This window comes from Petromyzon marinus, chromosome 31 (genome assembly GCF_048934315.1).
Source record: "Petromyzon marinus isolate PM22_M1 ecotype Great Lakes invasive population chromosome 31, UKy_Petmar_22M1.pri1.0, whole genome shotgun sequence".
Classification (NCBI taxonomy): Eukaryota; Metazoa; Chordata; class Hyperoartia; order Petromyzontiformes; family Petromyzontidae; genus Petromyzon; species Petromyzon marinus.
Genome location: NC_133697.1, coordinates 2,190,882 through 2,215,419, shown reverse-complemented (window position 1 = coordinate 2,215,419; position 24,538 = coordinate 2,190,882). Strand labels below are relative to the sequence as shown.

The 24,538-nt window shown below is 60.9% G+C and overlaps 2 protein-coding genes across 2 annotated transcripts; both read right to left on the bottom strand.

Annotated features, from left to right (window-relative positions):
• Positions 1-5,513: 5,513 nt before the first annotated feature.
• Positions 5,514-5,825, bottom strand: LOC142929597 (histone H4-like). Its single transcript, XM_076071180.1, has one exon. It carries the CDS (start codon positions 5,823-5,825, stop codon positions 5,514-5,516), a length of 312 nt encoding a protein of 103 aa, XP_075927295.1.
• Positions 5,826-7,138: 1,313 nt separating this feature from the next.
• Positions 7,139-7,813, bottom strand: LOC142929402 (histone H1.5-like). Its single transcript, XM_076070821.1, has one exon. The coding sequence runs from the start codon at positions 7,793-7,795 to the stop codon at positions 7,139-7,141; it is 657 nt and encodes a 218-aa protein (XP_075926936.1). The 5' UTR covers positions 7,796-7,813.
• Positions 7,814-24,538: the final 16,725 nt, after the last annotated feature.

Sequence of the window (24,538 nt, the reverse complement as noted above, 5' to 3'; positions counted from 1 at the left end):
GCGCAGACACAGCTAGAGGAGCTGATGCGCCGACTTGATCTGCGCTTCGGTACGCGCGATGAGGAGGAGGCAAAAGCGGCCTTAGAGGCACGCCGTCGCCAACCCGGCGAGGACCTGCGCGATTACGTGAGCCGCCTACAGGCCCCGGATTGCGCGCTGCACACAGCGAGCGGAGCCGGGATGGGGTTGCTGGGAAGGATCTCCCTCGAGGTCCGTCTCGGAAACCAGGTGTGCACTAAGGAGTTCTACGTCTCGAGTGTGCTGTGCCACGAGTGTATCGCAGGTACCGACCTCCTGGAAAAGCTGGGGCTCAACGTGCAGCCCCGACAGCGGTGCGCCACCGTGGAAGGCAGTGGGGAACGGATTCCATTCCTGGGACGGGAGCCGAATCGCCCCCGCTTCACACCTGTGGCCGCTACCCTGACGACGGCCGTCACCATCGGGCCGCTCGCCGAGATGCTGGTGCCTGTGGCGACACCCTCGACCGACCCCGCTCACCGACCATCGGGGGAGGTAATGCTAACTCCTCACCCAGAGTTGGCAAAACGATACGTGGTTGTGGGGTCAGCCACGTTGGTAAACGCCGATGGGGGCCGATTGTTCATGCGTGTGTTTAACCCCCACGGCACCGCAGCAATACTACGACGGCGCACCACAGTAGCCACCATGCACCCCCTACACGCGCGCCACTCCAGTGACTCGGTATTTGCACTCTGGGCGGAGGACCCCGGTCGCCCCGAGGACCACCAGGACCTGGCCTGGTGAGTCGGCCCGACTCCCCACGCCGAGGTCGTCCCCCTTCTTGACGCGGTACACGTACCTTGGGCAGATTTCCCCAAGGGAGAGGCCGATCAGCTACGCGGGTTACTGTGGGAGTACGCCGACGTGTTCAGCGAACACGATTCAGACGTGGGTCGCACAGATCTCGTTAAGCACCAAATCGACACCGGGGCCGCCCGACCCATAAAACTCCCCGCGTACCGCGTGGGCGCACCCGAACGCGCCCAGATCAAAGAGGCGGTCAGGGACATGCTCCGCGATAACATAATTCAGCCCTCGGCGAGCCCCTGGTCTGCCCCGGTGGTACTAGTAACGAAAAAGGACGGGTCAACCCGTTTTTGCGTCGATAACCGCAAACTAAACGCAGTCACCCTCGGCGACGCCTTTCCCATACCGCGCATCGACGACACCTTTGACAGCCTCGCCGGAGCGCGGTATTTTTCCACCCTCGATCTCGCGTCCGGGTACTGGCAGGTGGAGATGACGGAGGAGGATCGGCCAAAAACCGCATTCACCACCCCGATGGGACTATTCGAGTTTCGAGTACTCCCGTTCGGGCTCACCAACGCGCCCGCGACGTTCCAGCGGCTGATGGAGTTGGTGATGCGGGGCTTGCAGTGAGAGCAATGCCTGATTTACCTGGATGATGTGATCGTGTTCAGTAGATCTCTGTCTGAGCACTGGTCCAGGTTACGGGAGGTGTTCCAGCGACTGCGAGCGGCTCATCTCAAGCTCAAGCCGCGTAAGTGTTACATCGCACAGCGCGAGGTGGGGTACCTCGGACATCGCGTCAGCGAGGCGGGGGTGCGCACCGATCCGGACAAGGTACGCGCCGTAGTGGATTGGCCACAGCCAAGAAACCTGACGGAGATAAGATCATTTTTGGGGCTCGCCACCTATTATCGTCGATTTGTAAAGGGATTCAGCGAGATTGCACGCCCCCTCACCCAACTCACTTCCCCCAAGAACCCCTATCAGTGGACAGAGGCCTGCCAGACGGCCTTCACCACCCTCAAAGACTACCTCACACACACCCCCACAGTGGCTTTCCCCGATTTTACCACCGACTTTATTTTGGACACCGACGCCTGCAGCAGCGGGCTGGGTGCGGTGTTGTCGCAGGTGCAGGAAGGAATGGAACGGGTGATTGCGTACGCCAGCCGGACCCTGAGCGGGGCCGAGCTGAACTACTTTGTGACCCGTCAGGAATTGTACGCGGTGATCTTCGCGTGTAAACAGTTTCGGCCGTATTTGTACGGCAGGAAATGTCGGGTGCGCACGGACCATTATGCTCTGCAGTTCCTCCTCACCTTCAAGGAACCGCGGGGGCAGATGGCCCGATGGCTGGTGCAGCTGCAGGAGTACAACCTGCAAATCGAGAACCGGGCGGGGCGGACGCATGCAAATGCGGACGCATTATCACGGCGACCCGCGGTGTGTGCTGAGACGAGGGCGGAGGAGGCCTGCCCGTGCTTCACGGGGGGACGTTGCCGACAGGCAATGGACCCCCGGGAACCCGCTGAACCTAACCCCCCCCCCCGGCGAGGGAGAGTGCGGTATGCGCCACAGAGACCCCCACAGGTGGAGGTGCGGACCCAGTCGACCGCCCGGAGAGCGCAGGGCCCACGACTCGGGACCCAGCGGACCACCCCGCCCCGATCGGACGGATCCAGGAGGACGTCGGCTGCGCCTTCCCGGGCCTGAACGACGAGCAGCTGAGGCAGACCCAGCAGCGGGATCCGGATCTGGCGGCGGTGGAAGCGGCCCTGCGGGAGGGGAAAAGCACCCTACCAGGGCCCTGGAGCGGTTTGTATGCCCGGTTGTGTATGCAGAACGGGGTGGTACGGGAGTTAACCGAGGCCGGCCAGCCGGGGTGCATCTGTGTTCCCGCCCAGGTGCGACCCCAGCTGCTACGGCTGGTACACGACCACCCGCTCGGGGGCCATGACGGGGAACGGCGCACTCGGGAGACTCTGCGTCGCCAGTATCTCTGGCCCAAATTGACGCAAGATGTGGCCGCCTGGGTACAGGGCTGCCGCGCTTGTCAGCAGTGCGGACCGAAACCGGCACGATACCAGGTACCCCTAAGGCCGTTCCGCGTCAGTCGGATGAACCAGCTGGTCGGCATCGATCTCCAGGGGCCGTTCCCACGATCCCACCGGGGCAACCGCTATATCCTCGTAGCGGTGGAATACTTCACCTGCTACCCCGTGGCGGTGGCCATCCCCGATAAAACGGTCCTGGTAGTGGCCCGAGCGTTCGTGGAGCACTATGTACTTAAGCACGGGATCCCGGAGCGAGTCCTTACCGACCAGGGTAGAGAGTTCGAGGCCGAGTTGTTTCAGGCGCTGTGCCGGGAGTTCGGAATCCAGAAAGACGGAACCACGGCGTACCACCCCCAGGCGAACGGTATGGTTGAGCGTATGAATCAGACTCTGGCCGGAAAGCTCAAGCGTATGGCGGCCGCAAACCAACGGGATTGGGACGAACACCTCCCCTACGCCCTGTTAGCCTACGCCACCACGGTGCACACATCGACGGGACAAACCCCGTTCCTAATGATGTTTGTTCGTGAGTCTCGTCTACCCACAGACTTGCTGTTCGGCATTCCTCCACCCCAAACGGAGGAAGGGAGTCGCCCCGTGGAGCATCTGATGGAGACCCTACGAGGGGTCCGGGACCTGGCCTACCCGCAAGGGGAGGCCGCGCATCGGCGACAGGAGCAGAGCACCCGACCCTACGTGGAGCCCCCCCTTTTTTTGACAGGCACCAAGGTGTGGCTACACACCCCTCGCGTCGGGGCCGGACAGGTGGGGAAGCTGACCACCTACTGGCGGGGACCCTGGACCGTGGTACGGCAGATTTCTCCCTGGACGGTATTAATCCAGGGTGGAGAGAGTGGCCGAGAAACGGTGGTTAACGTCCGCCGCTTAAAACCATGGAGGGCAGCCCCGGCGGGGGAGAACCTCGCCGCCCGAGTACCGCGAAATCCCGGTGCCCCTGCGCAACCCGTGCTCGGGGGCCTCGCGCACTACATGGGCCCCGCCGGGCCCCCAGCCCCGAGGCGTCCCGGCCCCGCCAGAGGACATCGGGGATGCCGCCCCTTAAACGCCGCTGCCGCGGAGTTTGTCCCCCAGCCCCCAGGTGCCGAGGGACAGAAGGAGCCACTGGAGTGGAGAAGGAGAACGCCGCAGGAAACCCCGAGGACGGAGCCACCTCCCCCGAGGCCAGCCACTAGGTCCGGGCGGATCCCCCGGACCCGCAGCGCTACCTCGTGGGCGCGGCCCAGGCGAGGTGCTCCAGTCACCCCGGGACGGGGACTGGCACCTCGGGGGGCTTTGTGATGCCGCCGCCACGGAGCCGATCAGCGGGCGGCCCACCTGCAATCTCGCCGCCCCGAGCGACGAGGCCGACATTGCTCCACCCCACCACCTCCCCACCCCCCCCACCGGAACACACACGCACGCACTCCCCCCACCATTAGAGCGCGTGGGGAAACACCCTGGCCGACAGGTTTTCACCCAGAAGCCTCGTAAAGGGATAATCTTCACGGTTTCCTGCGGCGAGGGAATTGGACGGTATCCCCCGACGCTAGCATACACCGTGGCGCCGTGACTTGAGTAGAAATGACATGTTCACGGCGGGGCTGCCCCGCCACCGCGGTTAGTACGCACCTCACGCACACGGGTCGGTTTGGCAGGTAGGGAGGAGGGCAGAGCCACGAGCGGCGGGAAAGCAGGGTCGCCCTCTGGCTGGAGGGCCGCTGAGCAGGTAAATTTAGATGCGGACGTCGCTGAAAGCAACGGCCCGGGGGATGCTGGGATACAGATGGGCCTACCGATTGGCGGGTGATCCGAGCGAGCTGATTGGCCCGCGAGTCGGCACTAGGTAGCCCCTTTGATGTAGAAAGAATAAAGCGGGTCAGGGCGAAGGGGCAGTGACGACGAACCGTGAGTAAGAGAGAGAGAGGGAGTTGGGACTTAGCTTAAGAGGAAAACCGGAGAGGGTAAAGGGGAGGACAGGTAGAGTGTAGTGCCGACTATCGAGAGATAGATTGGTCCTGCCCCGCTGATCCCGACTGACTCGGTTAAATAAGGGCTCGCCGACACGGTGGAATAAATCGTCGGCGGTTACATAACGGACTGGTGTGGTTTTTGCGCGGGTGTGGAAAGAGAGTGGAAGCGTGGGTGCGCTTGCTGTTCTCGGCGGTCGCCGCGTGTGTGGAGCGGCGCCGCGTGGAGTGTGTGCGCAACCAACCGTCGGCTGCGGACTCCCACGTTGCGAGCGGATACCCATCTCGCACGCATGCCCATCGCATAGCCCTTTAAACCCGTTTAATCCAATCCCCCCAATCGCCGGAGTGAGCACGAACGACGTCGCTTACCCTCCGACCTTTTGACCCCCTGTTACCCGCGTGTGATTGGTGCGTGGGACGGCGCGGGCGGGGAGCGTCGCGTTTGGGTGCCGGCGAAGCCCTAGCGGGTCCCAGGGAGGTCGAGGGTGATGCCTCACCGGCAGGAAACTCGGACTCGGGGGGGGACGTCACAGGGGGGGGAACAGGAGCGCGACGACCTTTCCCCGCCAGGGGAGGAGTGCGGCGGCGGCAGCTCCCACACTAGTGGAGAGTCTGGGAGCGTCGGTACTTCGCGGACAGGGTCGCAGGCAGGAGAGATCCCGGGGGCCGGCGACCCTAAGAAGAGCCTTTGGGTTGGTTTAGTGCGCGAGATAGACACTCAGCCTCCGAAGCCGTAGAGAGTGCGGCCCTGGCGCTTGAGGGCGTAGACCACATCCATGGCGGTGACGGTCTTGCGCTTGGCGTGCTCCGTGTAGGTGACGGCGTCGCGGATGACGTTCTCAAGGAAGACCTTCAGGACGCCGCGGGTCTCTTCGTAGATGAGGCCCGAGATGCGCTTCACACCGCCGCGGCGAGCGAGGCGGTGGATGGCGGGCTTGGTGATTCCCTGGATGTTGTCGCGCAGCACCTTACGATGGCGTTTTGCGCCTCTCTTACCGAGCCCCTTACCGCCTTTCCCGCGTCCAGACATTCCGACTAACTCTGCTTATCCTGCTGACAAAGCTCGCGAGAGATGGCGCGCCCAGCCTGCAGCAGCCGCCTTTATAACCGGAGCGTGGTGACGTCACCGACCACCTCTGCCCTCCGCGATGGCTCCGCCTTAAACCTCTGAATTTAACTCTGTGACGAAGTAAACCCTCTACCGTCGTCAATAACACTTCCTTGAAATGTATGAGACGTTTCGGGCAATGACCCTTCTTCGAAGCACTGTAATGATTTCGGCACACCCGCAGCGAACGCGAGAGGGACGCGATCTGTTGCAAGATTGCACGTGGAGTGAATAATCGATCTAAGGTCTTGTTTTCAAGTAGAACAAGATGTGCAGCTAATCGGCTTCCAACACAATAGTTGAGTGAACGTCACCAACTAGTCCCAAAGTAAGAAAGGCATTTAATAGGGTTTTTTCCCCTTTTTTCTTGCAACAAAGCTGAAACCTTATTACAATGATTCGTGTATGCATTAACCACAATACCTGCAGTCAAAATGCAATCAAAAAACATACTATGATAATATATATAAAAACATTTTAGTACTGGCAAAGAAAGTCTAATGATGAAGATAAGACATTGCAAAAACAATGCGATAATTACGAATGGAAATTATTTTTAATTGAGAAGTGTAGATGGTGGACCGCAATTTTTACAAAACAAAAAAATGTGAAAAGGCGCAACGAACGAAAGGAGGTGAATTGAGTTAAGTTGTCTGGAATCAATACATTTTTAGACTAAATACCATATTTAGCACCAGTAACATGATGACGGAATGAAGAGGTTCAACACATAATCAAAATTGGAGGTTCGTCAAGAATGCATCGATTTTGAATCTGGATTTAGATTAGAATCGGCAGCGAGAATGCGGACGTCGCTGAGATTACTCTGCACTCAGTTCGAGTGAGGGAGCTGCCACCTGCCTCGCCTGTTTATGATCCCTGCTTTCGGGCTCGATTACTCCCATCACATCAATGCTTAAAACACATCAAGTGGGTAAAATGTCAAGATAATTTGGCGAATGTACGTAACTTATCCAATCTACACAAATCCTCACGATTTAATGCACCGTCGAGCTCCTTGATCAGGGCCGAGACACGGCGAGCAACCATCGCCACGTCGTAAATGGGTTTGACTTACAGAATATGGCACGCATAAAGCTTCAATGTAATACACTGTCAGGTGTTAACGATTAGCTAATTGACGCGCAGCAACATATGGTTCACTTTTTGAACTAAGTGGGTGGCTCTGAAAAGAGCCGTTGGGGTGGAGGGAATCGCGCATCGTCAGATCGGATTCACTTCTTTAGCGCGGACTTCTTGGGCTTGGCCAGGGCCTTCTTGGGCTTGGCCACCTTGGGTTTGGTGGCCTTTGCCTTTACGGTCTTGGGCTTAGCGACCTTGGGATTCGCAGCCTTGGGCTTGGTTGGGCTCTTTGCCGCCTTCTTGGGCTTAACAGCAGACTTCACCTTTTTGGGGCTCTTGGCAGCCGCGGACTTCTTTGCTTTCTTAGGAGACTTCTTGGGCGCGGTCTTCTTGGCTGCGGCGGGCTTCTTCACCTTCTTGACTGCAGCGGGCTTTTTAGCTGCGGGCTTTGCCGTTGACGATTTGGGCTTCGCCTTTGCGGCAGCCTTTTCCTTCTTGTTGAGTTTGAAAGAGCCAGACGCGCCGCTGCCCTTCACTTGCGCCACGACATCTTTGGCCACAAGCTTCTTGATGGCTAACTTCATGCGGGCATTGTTCTTCTCCACGTCGTATCCTCCGGCAGCGAGCGACTTTTTGAGCGCAGGAAGAGACACGCCGTTCCTCTCCTTGCTGCTGGCGAGAGCCTTGAGGATGAGCTCGGACATGCTGGGGCCGACCTTCTTGGCCTTTGGAGCGGTGCGCTTCTTTTTGGGGCTTTTAAGCGCTGAAGTAGCCGCAGCTGGTGGTTGAGCAGGAGCAGTTTCCGCCATGTCAAAACGTCGTTTTTATCGCCTCGCCTCTTTGAAATCAGCGCTCTCACAAATTCGTGACGAGCATCCTCCAGGCCCGAGGTTTATTATAGAAGCGGCGTAGAGTATGTGCGGACGTCGCTGAGATCACCCAGCACTCAGCTCCGGTGAATGAGCTGCCACCATACTCGCCGTGTCAATCACCCCTGCCTTTGGGCTCGATTCCCGTAACGTTCATACTTAAATGCATCTAGTTGATAAATTACCACGAATATAATTTATTTAATGTACGTAACTTATGAAATCTACGACAATGTTCACGATTTAAATTCTAATTCAAAACAAGTGAACAACCAACAGTTGGGAGAAATTGTTCGGTCAGGGCAAGATACGATGATTGTCTTCACTATTTAAAACGCACTCGAATTTTTTGCAAGACAAAATGCTTCAACAGACTACTCATATTTAAGTCCAGCTAAATATTTTCAATTTAAATGTTGGCTCGCGCGCACGCGATTCCTACTCTCGCGCTATGGTGAGGACTGCGCGTCATGTCAACCATCCCCTGTCACCGAACTTTTAGATTTAACGTTTTAATCGTACTTTAAAATGAATAAATACATGGATTTTGAGATGGAACACAAACTGAAGCAAATTACTCAAAATTTACCGACGGTCTAAGACCAAATCTGTCCCGCCTATTTCGAATTAACCTCCCTAGGCTTTTACGCTTAAATCCCAACTCTCTCTTTCGTACTTGTGGTGCCACAGCAGCGAAGCCGCTCCGTCGGAGCCGTGCCTGCAACTGTGATGACGCAGCAGCGAAGCCTTCCTGCCGACGCCGTGGCCGCGACGCCGCCACCTCCGAGCAACGGGGCCGACACTGCTCTTCCCTCACCACCCCCCACACATGAACACTCACACACACCCCCACATAGAGCGCCGAGGGGAGGTCACGTGGCCGACAGGTTTTCACCTAGAAGACCTCTCATGGGACCAAGTTTCACGGTTTCCTGCGACCAGGGAATTGGGCGACCTCCCCCGATGCAAACGTGCACCGCGGCGCCGTGACTTTGGTTGTAATTACATGGTCACGACGGGGCTGCTGAGCCACCGCGGGTAGAAAGCACACACAACACACACGGGTCAGCAGGCAGGTAGCGGAGGGACGGAGTCACGACCGACAGGAAAAACAGGGCCGATCCTCTGATTGGGAGGACAGATGCGCTTGTTTAGAGGGTAAAGAGCGGACGTCTTGAGAGAGCACCGGTCGGGGGAGAGTGGCGGGAAATCCGAGGCACCTGATTGTACGGGAGGCCAGCGGATTAGCACCGATTTATCTTTGATGTAGAGGACTTTAAAAGAAATAGGAGAGAGGGTAGGGATAAGAGTTAGTTCGTATTGTACTCAAGCCAGGCTCGGGCCCGTCGACTTCCCAGCCTCTCGAACGTCCGTGTGACGAGTCGAAGTGCAGCGAGGATCCGACTCATCATTTCAAGGAGTACGCAAGCAATCTGTTGATGGAATTTATTGTGTAAGGGATCTGCGAGCCACCCTTACGCACATGCACCACGCAGACACGACATCTCCGCTCTCAGGAACATGCACCAATCACACGCGCGGGAATAATCTGGACGAGTCAAAAGTTAAAGGGCAAATGACGTCACCAGGTCCAGAGGCGTATCAGACGTGGATGTGTATTGGGAGCAAGGGTGGAGAGGTTAAATGGGGCTGTGGGACGGGTGTTAGGGGTTGGTTTGGAACGAGTGTTGCTGTGCGTTGGTGAATTCAAGCAGTGTTTCAACTATTCTACGAATCCTCATTTGTTTGAAGGCGAGAAAAGTACCAAGGTGTTCATAACGATGCAAAAAAACCTCGAAATCCTAGGCTACTTATGTCACGTGTCAATCATTAAATATAACTCTATACTGTAGTAAATTATTCATTGTGAAGGAGTTGTAGAATTGTTAAAGCACTTTTTTATTGCACCAACGCACAGCAACACATGTGTGACGCCGCCGCCACGGAGCCGATCAGCGGGCGGCCCACCTGCAATCTCGCCGCCCCGAGCGACGAGGCCGACATTGCTCCACCCCACCACCTCCCCACCCCCCCCACCGGAACACACACGCACGCACTCCCCCCACCATTAGAGCGTGTGGGGAGACACCCTGGCTGACAGGTTTTCACCCAGAAGCCCTCATACAGAGATAATCTTCACGGTTTCCTGCGGCCAGGGTATTGGACGGTCTCCCCCGACGCTAGCACACACCGTGGCGCCGTGACTTGAGTAGAAATGACATGTTCACGGCGGGGCTGCCCCGCCAACGCGGTTAGTACGCACCTCACGCACACGGGTCGGCAGGGCAGGTAGGGAGGAGGGCAGAGCCACGAGCGGCAGGAAAGCAGGGTCGCCCTCTGCCTGGATGGCCGCTGAGCAGGTAAATTTAGATGCGGACGTCGCTGAAAGCAACGGCCCGGGGGATGCTGGGATACAGATGGGCCTACCGATTGGCGGGTGATCCCAGCGAGCTGATTGGCCCGCGAGTCGGCACCAGGTAGCCCTTTTGATGTAGAAAGAATAAAGCAAGTGAGGGCGAAGGAAAAAGGTTCTCTGGCTACTCGAGTCAACCCCAGGCCCGTCAACTCCCGAGCCCAGCCGCGCGAACGTCCGTGGGACGTATCGACGCGCTGCGAGGACTAGCCGGCAGTAACGACGAACCGTGAGACGGCGCGGGCGGGGAGCGTCGCGTTTGGGTGCCGGCGAAGCGCTAGCGGGTCCCAGGGAGGTCGAGGGTGATGCCTCACCGGCTGGAAACCCGGAATCGGGGGAGACGGCACAGGGGGGGGAACAGGAGCGCGACGACCTTTCCCCGCCAGGGGAGGAGTGCGGCGGCGGCAGCTCCCACACTAGTGGAGAGTCTGGGAGCATCGGTACTTCGCGGACAGGGTCGCAGGCAGGGGAGATCCCGGGGGCCGGCGACCCTAACAATATGGTGTCAGAAGCGGTACGAACCCCCGCGTTACCCCACGCGAAAATAAGGCATATATTCACTGGCCGGGGTACACCTTCGTGGAGAGCATTTGCCCGCAACGTCCTAGCGGCTAAGGAAATTAATGGGTGGACGGACGCGCAGACGCTACGTCAACTTAATATGAATCTGGATGGGCGGGCAGCCGATTTTGTGGAAGCCCTACCCGCAAGCGCGCAGACACAGCTAGAGGAGCTGATGCGCCGACTTGATCTGCGCTTCGGTACGCGCGATGAGGAGGAGGCAAAAGCGGCCTTAGAGGCACGCCGTCGCCAACCCGGCGAGGACCTGCGCGATTATGCCGAGGATGTGCGTGAGCTAACAAAGATCGCACGCACGAGGCACAACACGGAAGCGATTGAGGAGCTGGCCACAGAGAAAATCCAGCGATACTTAATGCGCACGGCGTGGTGGCAGCCAGACGTGAACTGTACGCGCCTCTCCTTTGATGCCCTTGTCGAGCGCGCGCGCAAATGTGAAAGAATTTCTAGCGAACGCGCACAGCTCTGAGGACTGGGACGGGAGCGCACCATCGCAAGTCTGTCCACCGAGGAGGAAGAGGAGGAACAGGAGCTCACCAGGATGGTAGGGGGTCGGGAAAGGGGGCCTCCGGTATCCCGCGAGACCACCCCGGGATGGGTAGCGGGGATACAGGCGGGCATCGGGGGGATCGACAACAAAGTAACCCAAGTGGACAACAACGTAACCCAAGTACGGGCACATGTGACTACGCTGCAGACTACGGTAGAGACGATTCAGACCGAGTTGGGAGGGCTAGCTGGGAGGGTAGCCCGACTAGAAGCAGAGTCTGGGCAGCGGCGCACGGGGGGGAGAGGGAGCGGGCAGGGTGCCCATTATGGAGCCGCCACCCCCCCCCGGGCGTGTTATATGTGCGGCCGTCAGGGGCATCTCATGAGAGACTGCCCACAGATCGCCCGCGCTAGATATACCGAAGGGTTAAACGCCAACGTCCCCTAGAGAGTGGACCACCTAGGGGTGCAATCACTGAGGTCCCGAAACAAAACGACGATAATAATAATGGTAAGCAAGTGACACCCACACAGGTCACGGCCACAACACCCAAGGACGCGGTGAGGACGGGCGACTGGCTACGGGAGCTGGTGGCAGGAATCACGGGGGCCACGTCACTGGTGGAAGGACAGGTGAACGGGCAGCGCACCCAGATCCTACTGGACACGGGGGCCGTGGCCTCACTCGTGAGCGCCGCGCACTGCAGCGTGCTCGGGGTTGACGTGAGCCGCCTGCCGGCCCCGGATTGCGCGCTGCACACAGCGAGCGGAGCCGGGATGGGGTTGCTGGGAAGGATCTCCCTCGAGGTCCGTCTCGGAAACCAGGTGTGCACTCAGGAGTTCTACGTCTCGAGTGTGCTGTGCCACGAGTGTATCGCAGGTACCGACCTCCTGGAAAAGCTGGGGCTCAACGTGCAGCCCCGACAGCGGTGCGCCACCGTGGAAGGCAGCGGGGAACGGATTCCATTCCTGGGACGGGAGCCGAATCGCCCCCGCTTCACACCTGTGGCCGCTACCCTGACGACGGCCGTCACCATCGGGCCGCTCGCCGAGATGCTGGTACCTGTGGCGACACCCTCCACCGACCCCGCGCACCGACCATCGGGGGAGGTAATGCTAACTCCTCACCCGGAGTTGGCAAAACGATACGGGGTTGTGGGGTCAGCCACGTTGGTAAACGCCGATGGGGGCCGATTGTTCATGCGTGTGTTTAACCCCCACGGCACCCCAGCAATACTACGACGGCGCACCACAGTAGCCACCGTGCACCCCCTACACGCGCGCCACTCCAGCGACTCAGTATTCGCACTCTGGGCGGAGGACCCCGGTCGCCCCGAGGACCAACAAGACCTGGCCTGGCGAGTCGGCCCGACTCCCCACGCCGAGGTCGTCCCCCTTCTTGACGCGGTACACGTACCTTGGGCAGATTTACCCAAGGGAGAGGCCGATCAGCTACGCGGGTTACTGCGGGAGTACGCCGACGTGTTCAGCGAACACGATTCAGACGTGGGTCGCACAGATCTCGTTAAGCACCAAATCGACACCGGGGCCGCCCGACCCATAAAACTCCCCGCGTACCGCGTGGGCGCACCCGAACGCGCCCAGATCAAAGAGGCGGTCAGGGACATGCTCCGCGATAACATAATTCAGCCCTCGGCGAGCCCCTGGTCTGCCCCGGTGGTGCTAGTAACAAAAAAGGACGGGTCAACCCGGTTTTGCGTCGATTACCGCAAACTAAACGCAGTCACCCTCGGCGACGCCTTCCCCATACCGCGCATCGACGACACCTTTGACAGCCTCGCCGGAGCGCGGTATTTTTCCACCCTCGATCTCGCGTCTGGGTACTGGCAGGTGGAGATGACGGAGGAGGATCGGCCAAAAACCGCATTCACCACCCCGATGGGGCTATTCGAGTTTCGAGTACTCCCGTTCGGGCTCACCAACGCGCCCGCGACGTTCCAGCGGCTGATGGAGTTGGTGATGCGGGGCTTGCAGTGGGAGCAATGCCTGATTTACCTGGATGATGTGATCGTGTTCAGTAGATCTCTGTCTGAGCACTGGTCCAGGTTACGGGAGGTGTTCCAGCGACTGCGAGCGGCTCATCTCAAGATCAAGCCGCGTAAGTGTTACATCGCACAGCGCGAGGTGGGGTACCTCGGACATCGCGTCAGCGAGGCGGGGGTGCGCACCGATCCGGACAAGGTACGCGCCGTAGTGGATTGGCCACAGCCAAGAAACCTGTCGGAGATAAGGTCATTCTAGGGGCTCGCCACCTATTACCGTCGATTTGTAAAGGGATTCAGCGAGATTGCACGCCCCCTCACCCAACTCACTTCCCCCAAGAACCCCTATCAGTGGACAGAGGCCTGCCAGACGGCCTTCACCACCCTCAAAGACCACCTCACACACACCCCCACACTGGCTTTCCCCGATTTTACCACCGACTTTATTTTGGACACCGACGCCTGCAGCAGCGGGCTGGGTGCGGTGTTGTCGCAGGTGCAGGAAGGGGTGGAACGGGTGATTGTGTACGCCAGCCGGACCCTGAGGGGGGCCGAGCTGAACTACTGTGTGACCCGTCAGGAATTGTACGCTCTGATCTTCGCGTGTAAACAGTTTCGGCCGTATTTATACGGCAGGAAATGTCGAGTGCGCACGGACCATTATGCTCTGCAGTTCCTCCTCACCTTCAAGGAACCGCGGGGGCAGATGGCCCGATGGCTGGCGCAGCTGCAGGAGTACAACCTGCAGATCGAATACCGGGCGGGGCGGACGCATGCAAACGCGGACGCATTATCACGGCGACCCGCGGTGTGTGCCGAGACGGAGGAGGCCTGCCCGTGCTTCACGGGGGGACGTTGCCGACAGGCAACGGACCCCCGGGAACCCGCTGAACCTAACCCCCCCCGGCGAGAGAGAGTGCGGTATGCACCACAGAGACCCCCACAGGTGGAGGCGCGGACCCAGTCGGCCGCCCGGCGAGCGCAGGGCCCACGACTCGGGACCCCGTGGACCACCCCGCCCCGATCGGACGGATCCAAGAGGACGTCGGCTGCGCCTTCCCGGGCCTGAGCGACGAGCAGCTGAGGCAGACCCAGCAGCGGGATCCGGATCTGGCGGCGGTGGAAGCGGCCCTGCGGGAGGGGAAAAGCACCCTACCAGGGCCCTGGAGCGGTTTGTATGCCCGGTTGTGTGTGCAGAACGGGGTGGTACGGGAGTTAACCGAGGCCGGCCAGCCGGGGTGCATCTGTGTTCCCGCCCAGGTGCGACCCCAGCTGCTACGGCTGGTACACGACCACCCGCTCGGGGGCCATGACGGGGAACGGCGCACTCGGGAGACTCTGCGTCGCCAGTATCTCTGGCCCAAATTGACGCAAGATGTGGCCGCCTGGGTACAGGGCTGCCGCGCTTGTCAGCAGTGCGGGCCGAAACCGGCACGATACCAAGTACCCCTAAGGCCGTTCCGCGTCAGTCGGACTAACCAGCTGGTCGGCATCGATCTCCAGGGGCCATTCCCACGATCCCACCGGGGCAACCGCTATATCCTCGTAGCGGTGGAATACTTCACCCGCTACCCCGTGGCGGTGGCCATCCCCGATAAAACGGCCCTGGTAGTAGCCCGGGCGTTCGTGGAGCACTATGTACTTAAGCACGGGATCCCGGAGCGAGTCCTTACCGACCAGGGTAGCGAGTTCGAGGCCGAGTTGTTTCAGGCGCTGTGCCGGGAGTTCGGGATCCAGAAAGACCGAACCACGGCGTACCACCCCCAGGCGAACGGTATGGTTGAACGTATGAATCAGACTCTGGCCGGAAAGCTCAAGCGTATGGCGGCTGCAAACCAACGGGATTGGGACTACGCCCTGTTCGCCTACGCCACCACGGTGCACACATCGACGGGCCAAACCCCGTTCCTAATGATGTTTGGTCGTGAGTCTCGTCTACCCGCAGACTTGCTGTTCGGCATTCCTCCACCCCAAACGGAGGAAGGAAGTCGCCCCGTGGAACATCTGATGGAGACCCTACGAGGGGTCCGGGACCGGGCCTACCCGCAAGGGGAGGCCGCGCATCGGCGACAGGAACAGAGCACCCGACCCCGCGTGGAGCCCCCCCTTTTCTTGACAGGTACCAAGGTGTGGCTACACACCCCTCGCGTCGGGGCCGGACAGGTGGGGAAGCTGACCACCTACTGGCGGGGACCCTGGACCGTGGTACGGCAGATCTCTCCCTGGACGGTACTAATCCAGGGTGGAGAGAGGGGCCGAGAAACGGTGGTTAACGTCCGCCGCTTAAAACCATGGAGGGCAGCCCCGGCGGGGGAGAACCTCGCTGCCCGAGTACCGCGAAATCCCGGTGCCCCTGCGCCACCCGTGCTCGGGGGCCTCGCGCACTACATGGGCCCCGCCGTGCCCCCAGCCCCGAGGCGTCCCGGCCCCGCCAGAGGACGGCGGGGACGCCGCCCCTTAAACCCCGCTGCCGCGGAGTTTGTCCCCCAGCCCCCAGGTGCCGAGGGATCGGAGGAGCCACTGGAGTGGAGAAGGAGACCGCTGCAGGAAACCCCGAGGACGGAGCCACCTCCCCCGAGGCCAGCCACGAGATCCGGGCGGATCCCCCGGACCCCGCAGCGCTACCTCGTGGGCGCGGCCCAGGCGAGGTGCTCCAGTCAACCCGGGACGGGGACTGGCACCTCGGGGGGCTATGTGATGCCGCCGCCACGGAGCCGATCGGTGGGTGGCCCACCTGCGATCTCGCCGCTCCGAGCGGCGAGGCCGACATTGCTCCACCCCACCACCTCCCCACCCCCCCCCCCCCACCGGAACACACACGCACGCACTCCCCCCCACCATTAGAGCGCGTGGGGAGACACCCTGGCCGACAGGTTTTCACCCAGAAGCCCTCGTAAAGGGATAATCTTCACGGTTTCCTGCAGCCAGGGAATTGGACGGTCTCCCCCTGACGCTAACACCCACCGCGGCGCCGTGACTTTGGTTGTAATTACATGGTCACGACGGGGCTGCCGAGCCACCGCGGGTAGACAGCACACACAACACACACGGGTCAGCAGGCAGGTAGGAGGGCAGAGCCACGAGCGGCGGGAAAGCAGGGTCGCCCTCTGGCTGGAGGGTCGCTGAGCAGGTAAATTTAGATGCGGACATCGCTGAAAGCAACGGCCCGGGGGATGCTGGGATACAGATGGGCCTACCGATTGGCGGGTGATCCCAGCGAGCTGATTGGCCCGCGAGTCGGCACCAGGTAGCCCCTTTGATGTAGAAAGAATAAAGCGGGTCAAGGCGAAGGAAAAAGGTGCTCTGGCTACTCGAGTCAACCCCAGGCCCGTCAACTCCCGAGTCCAGCCGCGCGAACGTCCGTGGGACGTATCGACGCGCCGCGAGGACCAGACAGCAGTGACGACGAACCGTGAGTAAGAGAGAGAGAGAGGGAGTTGGGACTTAGCTTAAGAGCAAAACCGGAGAGGGTAAAGGGGAGAAGGACAGGTAGAGTGTAGTGCCGACTATCGAGAGATAGATCGGTCCTGCCCCGCTGATCCCGACTGACTCGGTTAAATAAGGGCTCGCCGACGCGGTGGAATAAATCGTCGGCGGTTACATAACGGACTGGTGTGGTTTTTGTGGAAGCGTGGGTGCGCTTGCTGTCGCGGTGGTCGTTACATAACAGACTAGTGTGGTTATTGCGGAAGCGTGGGTGCGCTTGCTGTCGCGGTGGTCGTTACATAACAGACTGGTGTGGTGGTTTTTGCGAGGGTGTGGAAAGAGAGTGGAAGCGTGGGTTCGCTTGCTGTTCTCGGTGGTCGCCGCGTGTGTGGAGCGGCGCCGCGTGGATTGTGTGCGCTACGAACCGTCGGCTGCGGACTCCTGCGTTGCGAGCGGATACCCGTCTCGCACGCATGCCCATCGCATAGCCCTTTAAACCCGTTTAAACCAATCCCCCCAAGCGTCGGAGTGAGCACGAACGACGTCGCTTACCCTCCGACCTTTGACCCCCTGTTACCCGCGTGTGATTGGTGCGTGGGAATGCGCGGGCGGGGAGCGTCGCGTTTGGGTGCCGGCGAAGCGCTAGCGGGTCCCAGGGAGGTCGAGTGTGATGCCCCACCGGCAGGAGACCCGGACTCGGGGGGGGACGGCACAGGGGGGGGAACAAGAGCGCGACGACCTTTCCCCGCCAGTGGAGGAGTGCGGCGGCGGCAGCTCCCACACTAGTGGAGAGTCTGGGAGCGTCGGTACTTCGCGGACAGGGTCGCAGGCAGGGGAGATCCCGGGGGCCGGCGACCCTAACAATTCCATTCCTGGGACGGGAGCCGAATCGCCCCCGCTTCACACCTGTGGCCGCTACCCTGACGACGGCCGTCACCATCGGGCCGCTCGCCGAGATGCTGGTGCCTGTGGCGACACCCTCGACCGACCCCGCTCACCGACCATCGGGGGAGGTAATGCTAACTCCTCACCCAGAGTTGGCAAAACGGTACGGGGTTGTGGGGTCAGCCACGTTGGTAAACGCCGATGGGGGCCGATTGTTCATGCGTGTGTTTAACCCCCACGGCACCGCAGCAATACTACGACGGCGCACCACAGTAGCCACCATGCACCCCCTACACGCGCGCCACTCCAGCGACTCGGTATTCGCACTCTGGGCGGAGGACCCCGGTCGCCCCGAGGACCACCAGGACCTGGCCTGGCGAGTCGGCCCGACTCCCCACGCCGAGGTCGTCCCCCTTCTTGACGTGGTACACGTACCTTGGGCAGATTTCCCCAAGGGAGAGGCCGATCAGCTACGCGGGTTACTGCGGGAGTACGCCGACGTGTTCAGCGAACACGATTCAGACGTGGGTCGCACAGATCTCGTTAAGCACCAAATCGACACCGGGGCCGCCCGACCCATAAAACTCCCCGCATTCCGCGTGGGCGCACCCGAACGCGCCCAGATCAAAGAGGCGGTCAGGGACATGCTCCGCGATAACATAATTCAGCCCTCGGCGAGCCCCTGGTCTGCCCCGGTGGTACTAGTAACGAAAAAGGACGGGTCAACCCGTTTTTGCGTCGATTACCGCAAACTAAACGCAATCACCCTCGGCGACGCCTTTCCCATACCGCGCATCGACGACACCTTTGACAGCCTCGCCGGAGCGCGGTATTTTTCCACCCTCGATCTCGCGTCCGGGTACTGGCAGGTGGAGATGACGGAGGAGGATCGGCCAAAAACCGCATTCACCACCCCGATGGGACTATTCGAGTTTCGAGTACTCCCGTTCGGGCTCACCAACGCGCCCGCGACGTTCCAGCGGCTGATGGAGTTGGTGATGCGGGGCTTGCAGTGGGAGCAATGCCTGATTTACCTGGATGATGTGATCGTGTTCAGTAGATCTCTGTCTGAGCACTGGTCCAGGTTACGGGAGGTGTTCCAGCGACTGCGAGCGGCTCATCTCAAGCTCAAGCCGCGTAAGTGTTACATCGCACAGCGCGAGGTGGGGTACCTCGGACATCGCGTCAGCGAGGCGGGGGTGCGCACCGATCCGGACAAGGTACGCGCCGTAGTAGATTGGCCACAGCCAAGAAACCTGACGGAGATAAGATCATTTTTGGGGCTCGCCACCTATTATCGTCGATTTGTAAAGGGATTCAGCGAGATTGCACGCCCCCTCACCCAACTCACTTCCCCCAAGAACCCCTATCAGTGGACGGAGGCCTGCCAGACGGCCTTCACCACCCTCAAAGACTACCTCACACACCCCCACACTTGCTTTCCCCGATTTTACCACCGACTTTATTTTGGACACCGACGCCTGCAGCAGCGGGCTGGGTGCGGTGTTGTCGAAGCTGCAGGAAGGAATGGAACGGGTGATTGCATACGCCAGCCGGACCCTGAGCGGTGCCGAGCTGAACTACTGTGTGACCCGTCAGGAATTGTACACGGTGATCTTCGCGTGTAAACAGTTTCGGCCGTATTTGTACGGCAGGAAATGTCGGGTGCGCACGGACCATTATGCTCTGCAGTTCCTCCTCACCTTCACGGAACCGCGGGGGCAGATGGCCCGATGGCTGGCGCAGCTGCAGGAGTACAACCTGCAAATCGAGAACCAGGCGGGGCGGACGCATGCAAACGCGGACGCATTATCACGGCGACCCGCGGTGTGTGCCGAGACGAGGGCGGAGGATGCCTGCCCGTGCTTCACGGGGGGACGTTGCCGACAGGCAAACCAACGGGATTGGCGACGAACACCTCCCCTACGCCCTGTTCGCCTACGCCACCACGGTGCACACATCGAAGGGACAAACCCCGTTCCTAATGATGTTTGGTCGTGAGTCTCGTCTACCCACAGACTTGCTGTTCGGCATTCCTCCACCCCAAACGGAGGAAGGGAGTCGCCCCGTGGAGCATCTGATGGAGACCCTACGAGGGGTCCGGGACCGGGCCTACCCTCAAGGGGAGGCCGCGCATCGGCGACAGGAGCAGAGCACCCGACCCCGCGTGGAGCCCCCCCTTTTTTTGACAGGCACCAAGGTGTGGCTACACACCCCTCGCGTCGGGGACGGACAGGTGGGGAAGCTGACCACCTACTGGCGGGGACCCTGGACCGTGGTACGGCAGATCTCTCCCTGGACGGTATTAATCCAGGGTGGAGAGAGGGGCCGAGAAACGGTGGTTAACGTCCGCCGCTTAAAACCATGGAGGGCAGCCCCGGCGGGGGAGAACCTCGCCGCCCGAGTACCGCGAAATCCCGGTGCCCCTGCGCCACCCGTGCTCGGGGGCCTCGCGCACTACATGGGCCCCGCCGGGCCCCCAGCCCCGAGGCGTCCCGGCCCCGCCAGAGGACGGCGGCGACGCCGCCCCTTAAACCCCCTCTGCCGCGGAGTTTGTCCCCCAGCCCCCAGGTGCCGAGGGACAGAAGGAGCCACTGGAGTGGAGAAGGAGACCGCCGCAGGAAACCCCGAGGACGAAGCCACCTCCCCCGAGGCCAGCCACGAGGTCCGGGCGGATCCCCCGGACCCCGAAGTGCTACCTCGTGGGCGCGGCCCAGGCGAGGTGCTCCAGTCAACCCGGGACGGGGACTGGCACCTCGGGGGGCTTTGTGATGCCGCCGCCACGGAGCCGATCAGCGGGCGGCCCAACTGCAATCTCGCTGCCCCGAGCGACGAGGCCGACATTGCTCCACCCCACCACCTCCCCACCCCACCCACCGGAACACACACGCACGCACTCCCCCCACCATTAGAGCACGTGGGGAGACACCCTGGCCGACAGGTTTTCACCCAGAAGCCCTCGTAAAGGGATAATCTTCACGGTTTCCTGCGGCCAGGGAATTGGACGGTCTCCCCCGACGCTAGCACACACCGCGCGCCGTGACTTGAGTAGAAATGACATGTTCACGGCGGGGCTGCCCCGCCACCGCGGTTAGTACGCACCTCACGCACACGGGTCGGCAGGGCAGATATGCAGGAGGGCAGAGCCACGAGCGGCGGGAAAGCAGGGTCGCCCTCTGGCTGGAGGGTCGCTGAGCAGGTAAATTTAGATGCGGACATCGCTGAAAGCAACGGCCCGGGGGATGCTGGGATACAGATGGGCCTACCGATTGGCGGGTGATCCCAGCGAGCTGATTGGCCCGCGAGTCGGCACCAGGTAGCCCCTTTGATGTAGAAAGAATAAAGCGGGTCAGGGCGAAGGAAAAAGGTGCTCTGGCTACTCGAGTCAACCCCAGGCCCGTCAACTCCCGAGTCCAGCCGCGCGAACGTCCGTGGGACGTATCGACGCGCCGCGAGGACCAGACAGCAGTGACGACGAACCGTGATTAAGAGAGAGAGAGAGGGAGTTGGGACTTAGCTTAAGAGCAAAACCGGAGAGGGTAAAGGGGAGAAGGACAGGTAGATTGTAGTGCCGACTATCGAGAGATAGATCGGTCCTGCCCCGCTGATCCCGACTGACTCGGTTAAATAAGGGCTCGCCGACGCGGTGGAATAAATCGTCGGCGGTTACATAACGGACTGGTGTGGTTTTTGTGGAAGCGTGGGTGCGCTTGCTGTCGCGGTGGTCGTTACATAACAGACTGGTGTGGTTATTGCGGAAGCGTGGGTGCGCTTGCTGTCGCGGTGGTCGTTACATAACAGACTGGTGTGGTGGTTTTTGCGAGGGTGTGGAAAGAGAGTGGAAGCGTGGGTTCGCTTGCTGTTCTCGGTGGTCGCCGCGTGTGTGGAGCGGCGCCGCGTGGATTGTGTGCGCTACGAACCGTCGGCTGCTGACTCCTGCGTTGCGAGCGGATACCCGTCTCGCACGCATGCCCATCGCATAGCCCTTTAAACCCGTTTAAACCAATCCCCCCAAGCGTCGGAGTGAGCACGAACGACGTCGCTTACCCTCCGACCTTTGACCCCCTGTTACCCGCGTGTGATTGGTGCGTGGGACTGCGCGGGCGGGGAGCGTCGCGTTTGGGTGCCGGCGAAGCGCTAGCGGGTCCCAGGGAGGTCGAGTGTGATGCCCCACCGGCAGGAGACCCGGACTCGGGGGGGGGACGGCACAGGGGGGGGAACAGGAGCGCGACGACCTTTCCCCGCCAGGGGAGGAGTGCGGCGGAGGCAGCTCCCACACTAGTGGAGAGTCTGGGAGCGTCGGTACTTCGCGGACAGGGTCGCAGGCAGGGGAGATCCCGGGGGCCGGCGACCCTAACAATTCCATTCCTGGGACGGGAGCCGAATCGCCCCCGCTTCACACCCGTGGCCACTACCCTGACGATGGCCGTCACCATCGGGCCTCTCGCCGAGATGCTGGTGCCTGTGGTGACACCCTCGACCGACCCCGCTCACCGACCATCGGGGGAGGTAATGCTAACTCCTCACCCAGAGTTGGCAAAACGGTACGGGGTTGTGGGGTCAGCCACGTTGGTAAACGCCGATGGGGGCCGATTGTTCATGCGTGTGTTTAACCCCCACGGCACCGCAGCAATACTACGACGGCGCACCACAGTAGCCACCATGCACCCCCTACACGCGCGCCACTCCAGCGACTCGGTATTCGCACTCTGGGCGGAGGACCCCGGTCGCCCCGAGGACCACCAGGACCTGGCCTGGCGAGTCGGCCCGACTCCCCACGCCGAGGTCGTCCCCCTTCTTGACGCGGTACACGTACCTTGGGCAGATTTCCCCAAGGGAGAGGCCGATCAGCTACGCGGGTTACTGCGGGAGTACGCCGACGTGTTCAGCGAACACGATTCAGACGTGGGTCGCACAGATCTCGTTAAGCACCAAATCGACACCGGGGCCGCCCGACCCATAAAACTCCCCGCGTACCGCGTGGGCGCACCCGAACGCGCCCAGATCAAAGAGGCGGTCAGGGACATGCTCCGCGATTACATAATTCAGCCCTCGGCGAGCCCCTGGTCTGCCCCGGTGGTACTAGTAACGAAAAAGGACGGGTCAACCCGTTTTTGCGTCGATTACCGCAAACTAAACGCAGTCACCCTCGGCGACGCCTTTCCCATACCGCGCATCGACGACACCTTTGACAGCCTCGCCGGAGCGCGGTATTTTTCCACCCTCGATCTCGCGTCCGGGTACTGGCAGGTGGAGATGACGGAGGAGGATCGGCCAAAAACCGCATTCACCACCCCGATGGGACTATTCGAGTTTCGAGTACTCCCGTTCGGGCTCACCAACGCGCCCGCGACGTTCCAGCGGCTGATGGAGTTGGTGATGCGGGGCTTGCAGTGGGAGCAATGCCTGATTTACCTGGATGATGTGATCGTGTTCAGTAGATCTCTGTCTGAGCACTGGTCCAGGTTACGGGAGGTGTTCCAGCGACTGCGAGCGGCTCATCTCAAGCTCAAGCCGCGTAAGTGTTACATCGCACAGCGCGAGGTGGGGTACCTCGGACATCGCGTCAGCGAGGCGGGGGTGCGCACCGATCTGGACAAGGTACGCGCCGTAGTGGATTGGCCACAGCCAAGAAACCTGTCGGAGATAAGGCCATTCTTGGGGCTCGCCACCTATTACCGTCGATTTGTAAAGGGATTCAGCGAGATTGCACGCCCCCTCACCCAACTCACTTCCCCCAAGAACCCCTATCAGTGGACGGAGGCCTGCCAGACGGCCTCCACCACCCTTAAAGACCACCTCACACACACCCCCACACTGGCTTTCCCCGATTTTACCACCGACTTTATTTTGGACACCGACGCCTGCAGCAGCGGGCTGGGTGCGGTGTTGTCGCAGGTGCAGGAAGGGGTGGAACGGGTGATTGCGTACGCCAGCCGGACCCTGAGCGGGGCCGAGCTGAACTACTGTGTGACCCGTCAGGAATTGTACGCTGTGATCTTCGCGTGTAAACAGTTTCGGCCGTATTTGTACGGCAGGAAATGTCGAGTGCGCACGGACCATTATGCTCTGCAGTTCCTCCTCACCTTCAAGGAACCGCGGGGGCAGATGGCCCGATGGCTGGCGCAGCTGCAGGAGTACAACCTGCAGATCGAATACTGGGCGGGGCGGACGCATGCAAACGCGGACGCATTATCGCGGCGACCCGCGGTGTGTGCCGAGACGAGGGCGGAGGAGGCCTGCCCGTGCTTCACGGGGGGACATTGTCGACAGGCAACGGACCCCCGGGAACCCGCTGAACCTAACCCCCCCCCGGCGAGAGAGAGTGCGGTATGCGCCACAGAGACCCCCACAGGTGGAGGCGCGGACCCAGTCGGCCGCCCGGCGAGCGCAGGGCCCACGACTAGGGACCCAGCGGACCACCCCGCCCCGATCGGACGGATCCAGGAGGACGTCGGCTGCGCCTTCCCGGGCCTGAGCGACGAGCAGCTGAGGCAGACCCAGCAGCGGGATCCGGATCTGGCGGCAGTGGAAGCGGCCCTGCGGGAGGGGAAAAGCACCCTACCAGGGCCCTGGAGCGGTTTGTATGCCCGGTTGTGTGTGCAGAACGGGGTGGTACGGGAGTTAACCGAGGCCGGCCAGCCAGAGTGCATCTGTGTTCCCGCCCAGGTGCGACCCCAGCTGCTACGGCTGGTACACGACCACCCGCTCGGGGGCCATGACGGGGAACGGCGCACTCGGGAGACTCTGCGTCGCCAGTATCTCTGGCCCAAATTGACGCAAGATGTGGCCGCCTGGGTACAGGGCTGCCGCGCTTGTCAGCAGTGCGGACCGAAACCGGCACGATACCAAGTACCCCTAAGGCCGTTCCGCGTCAGTCGGACTAAC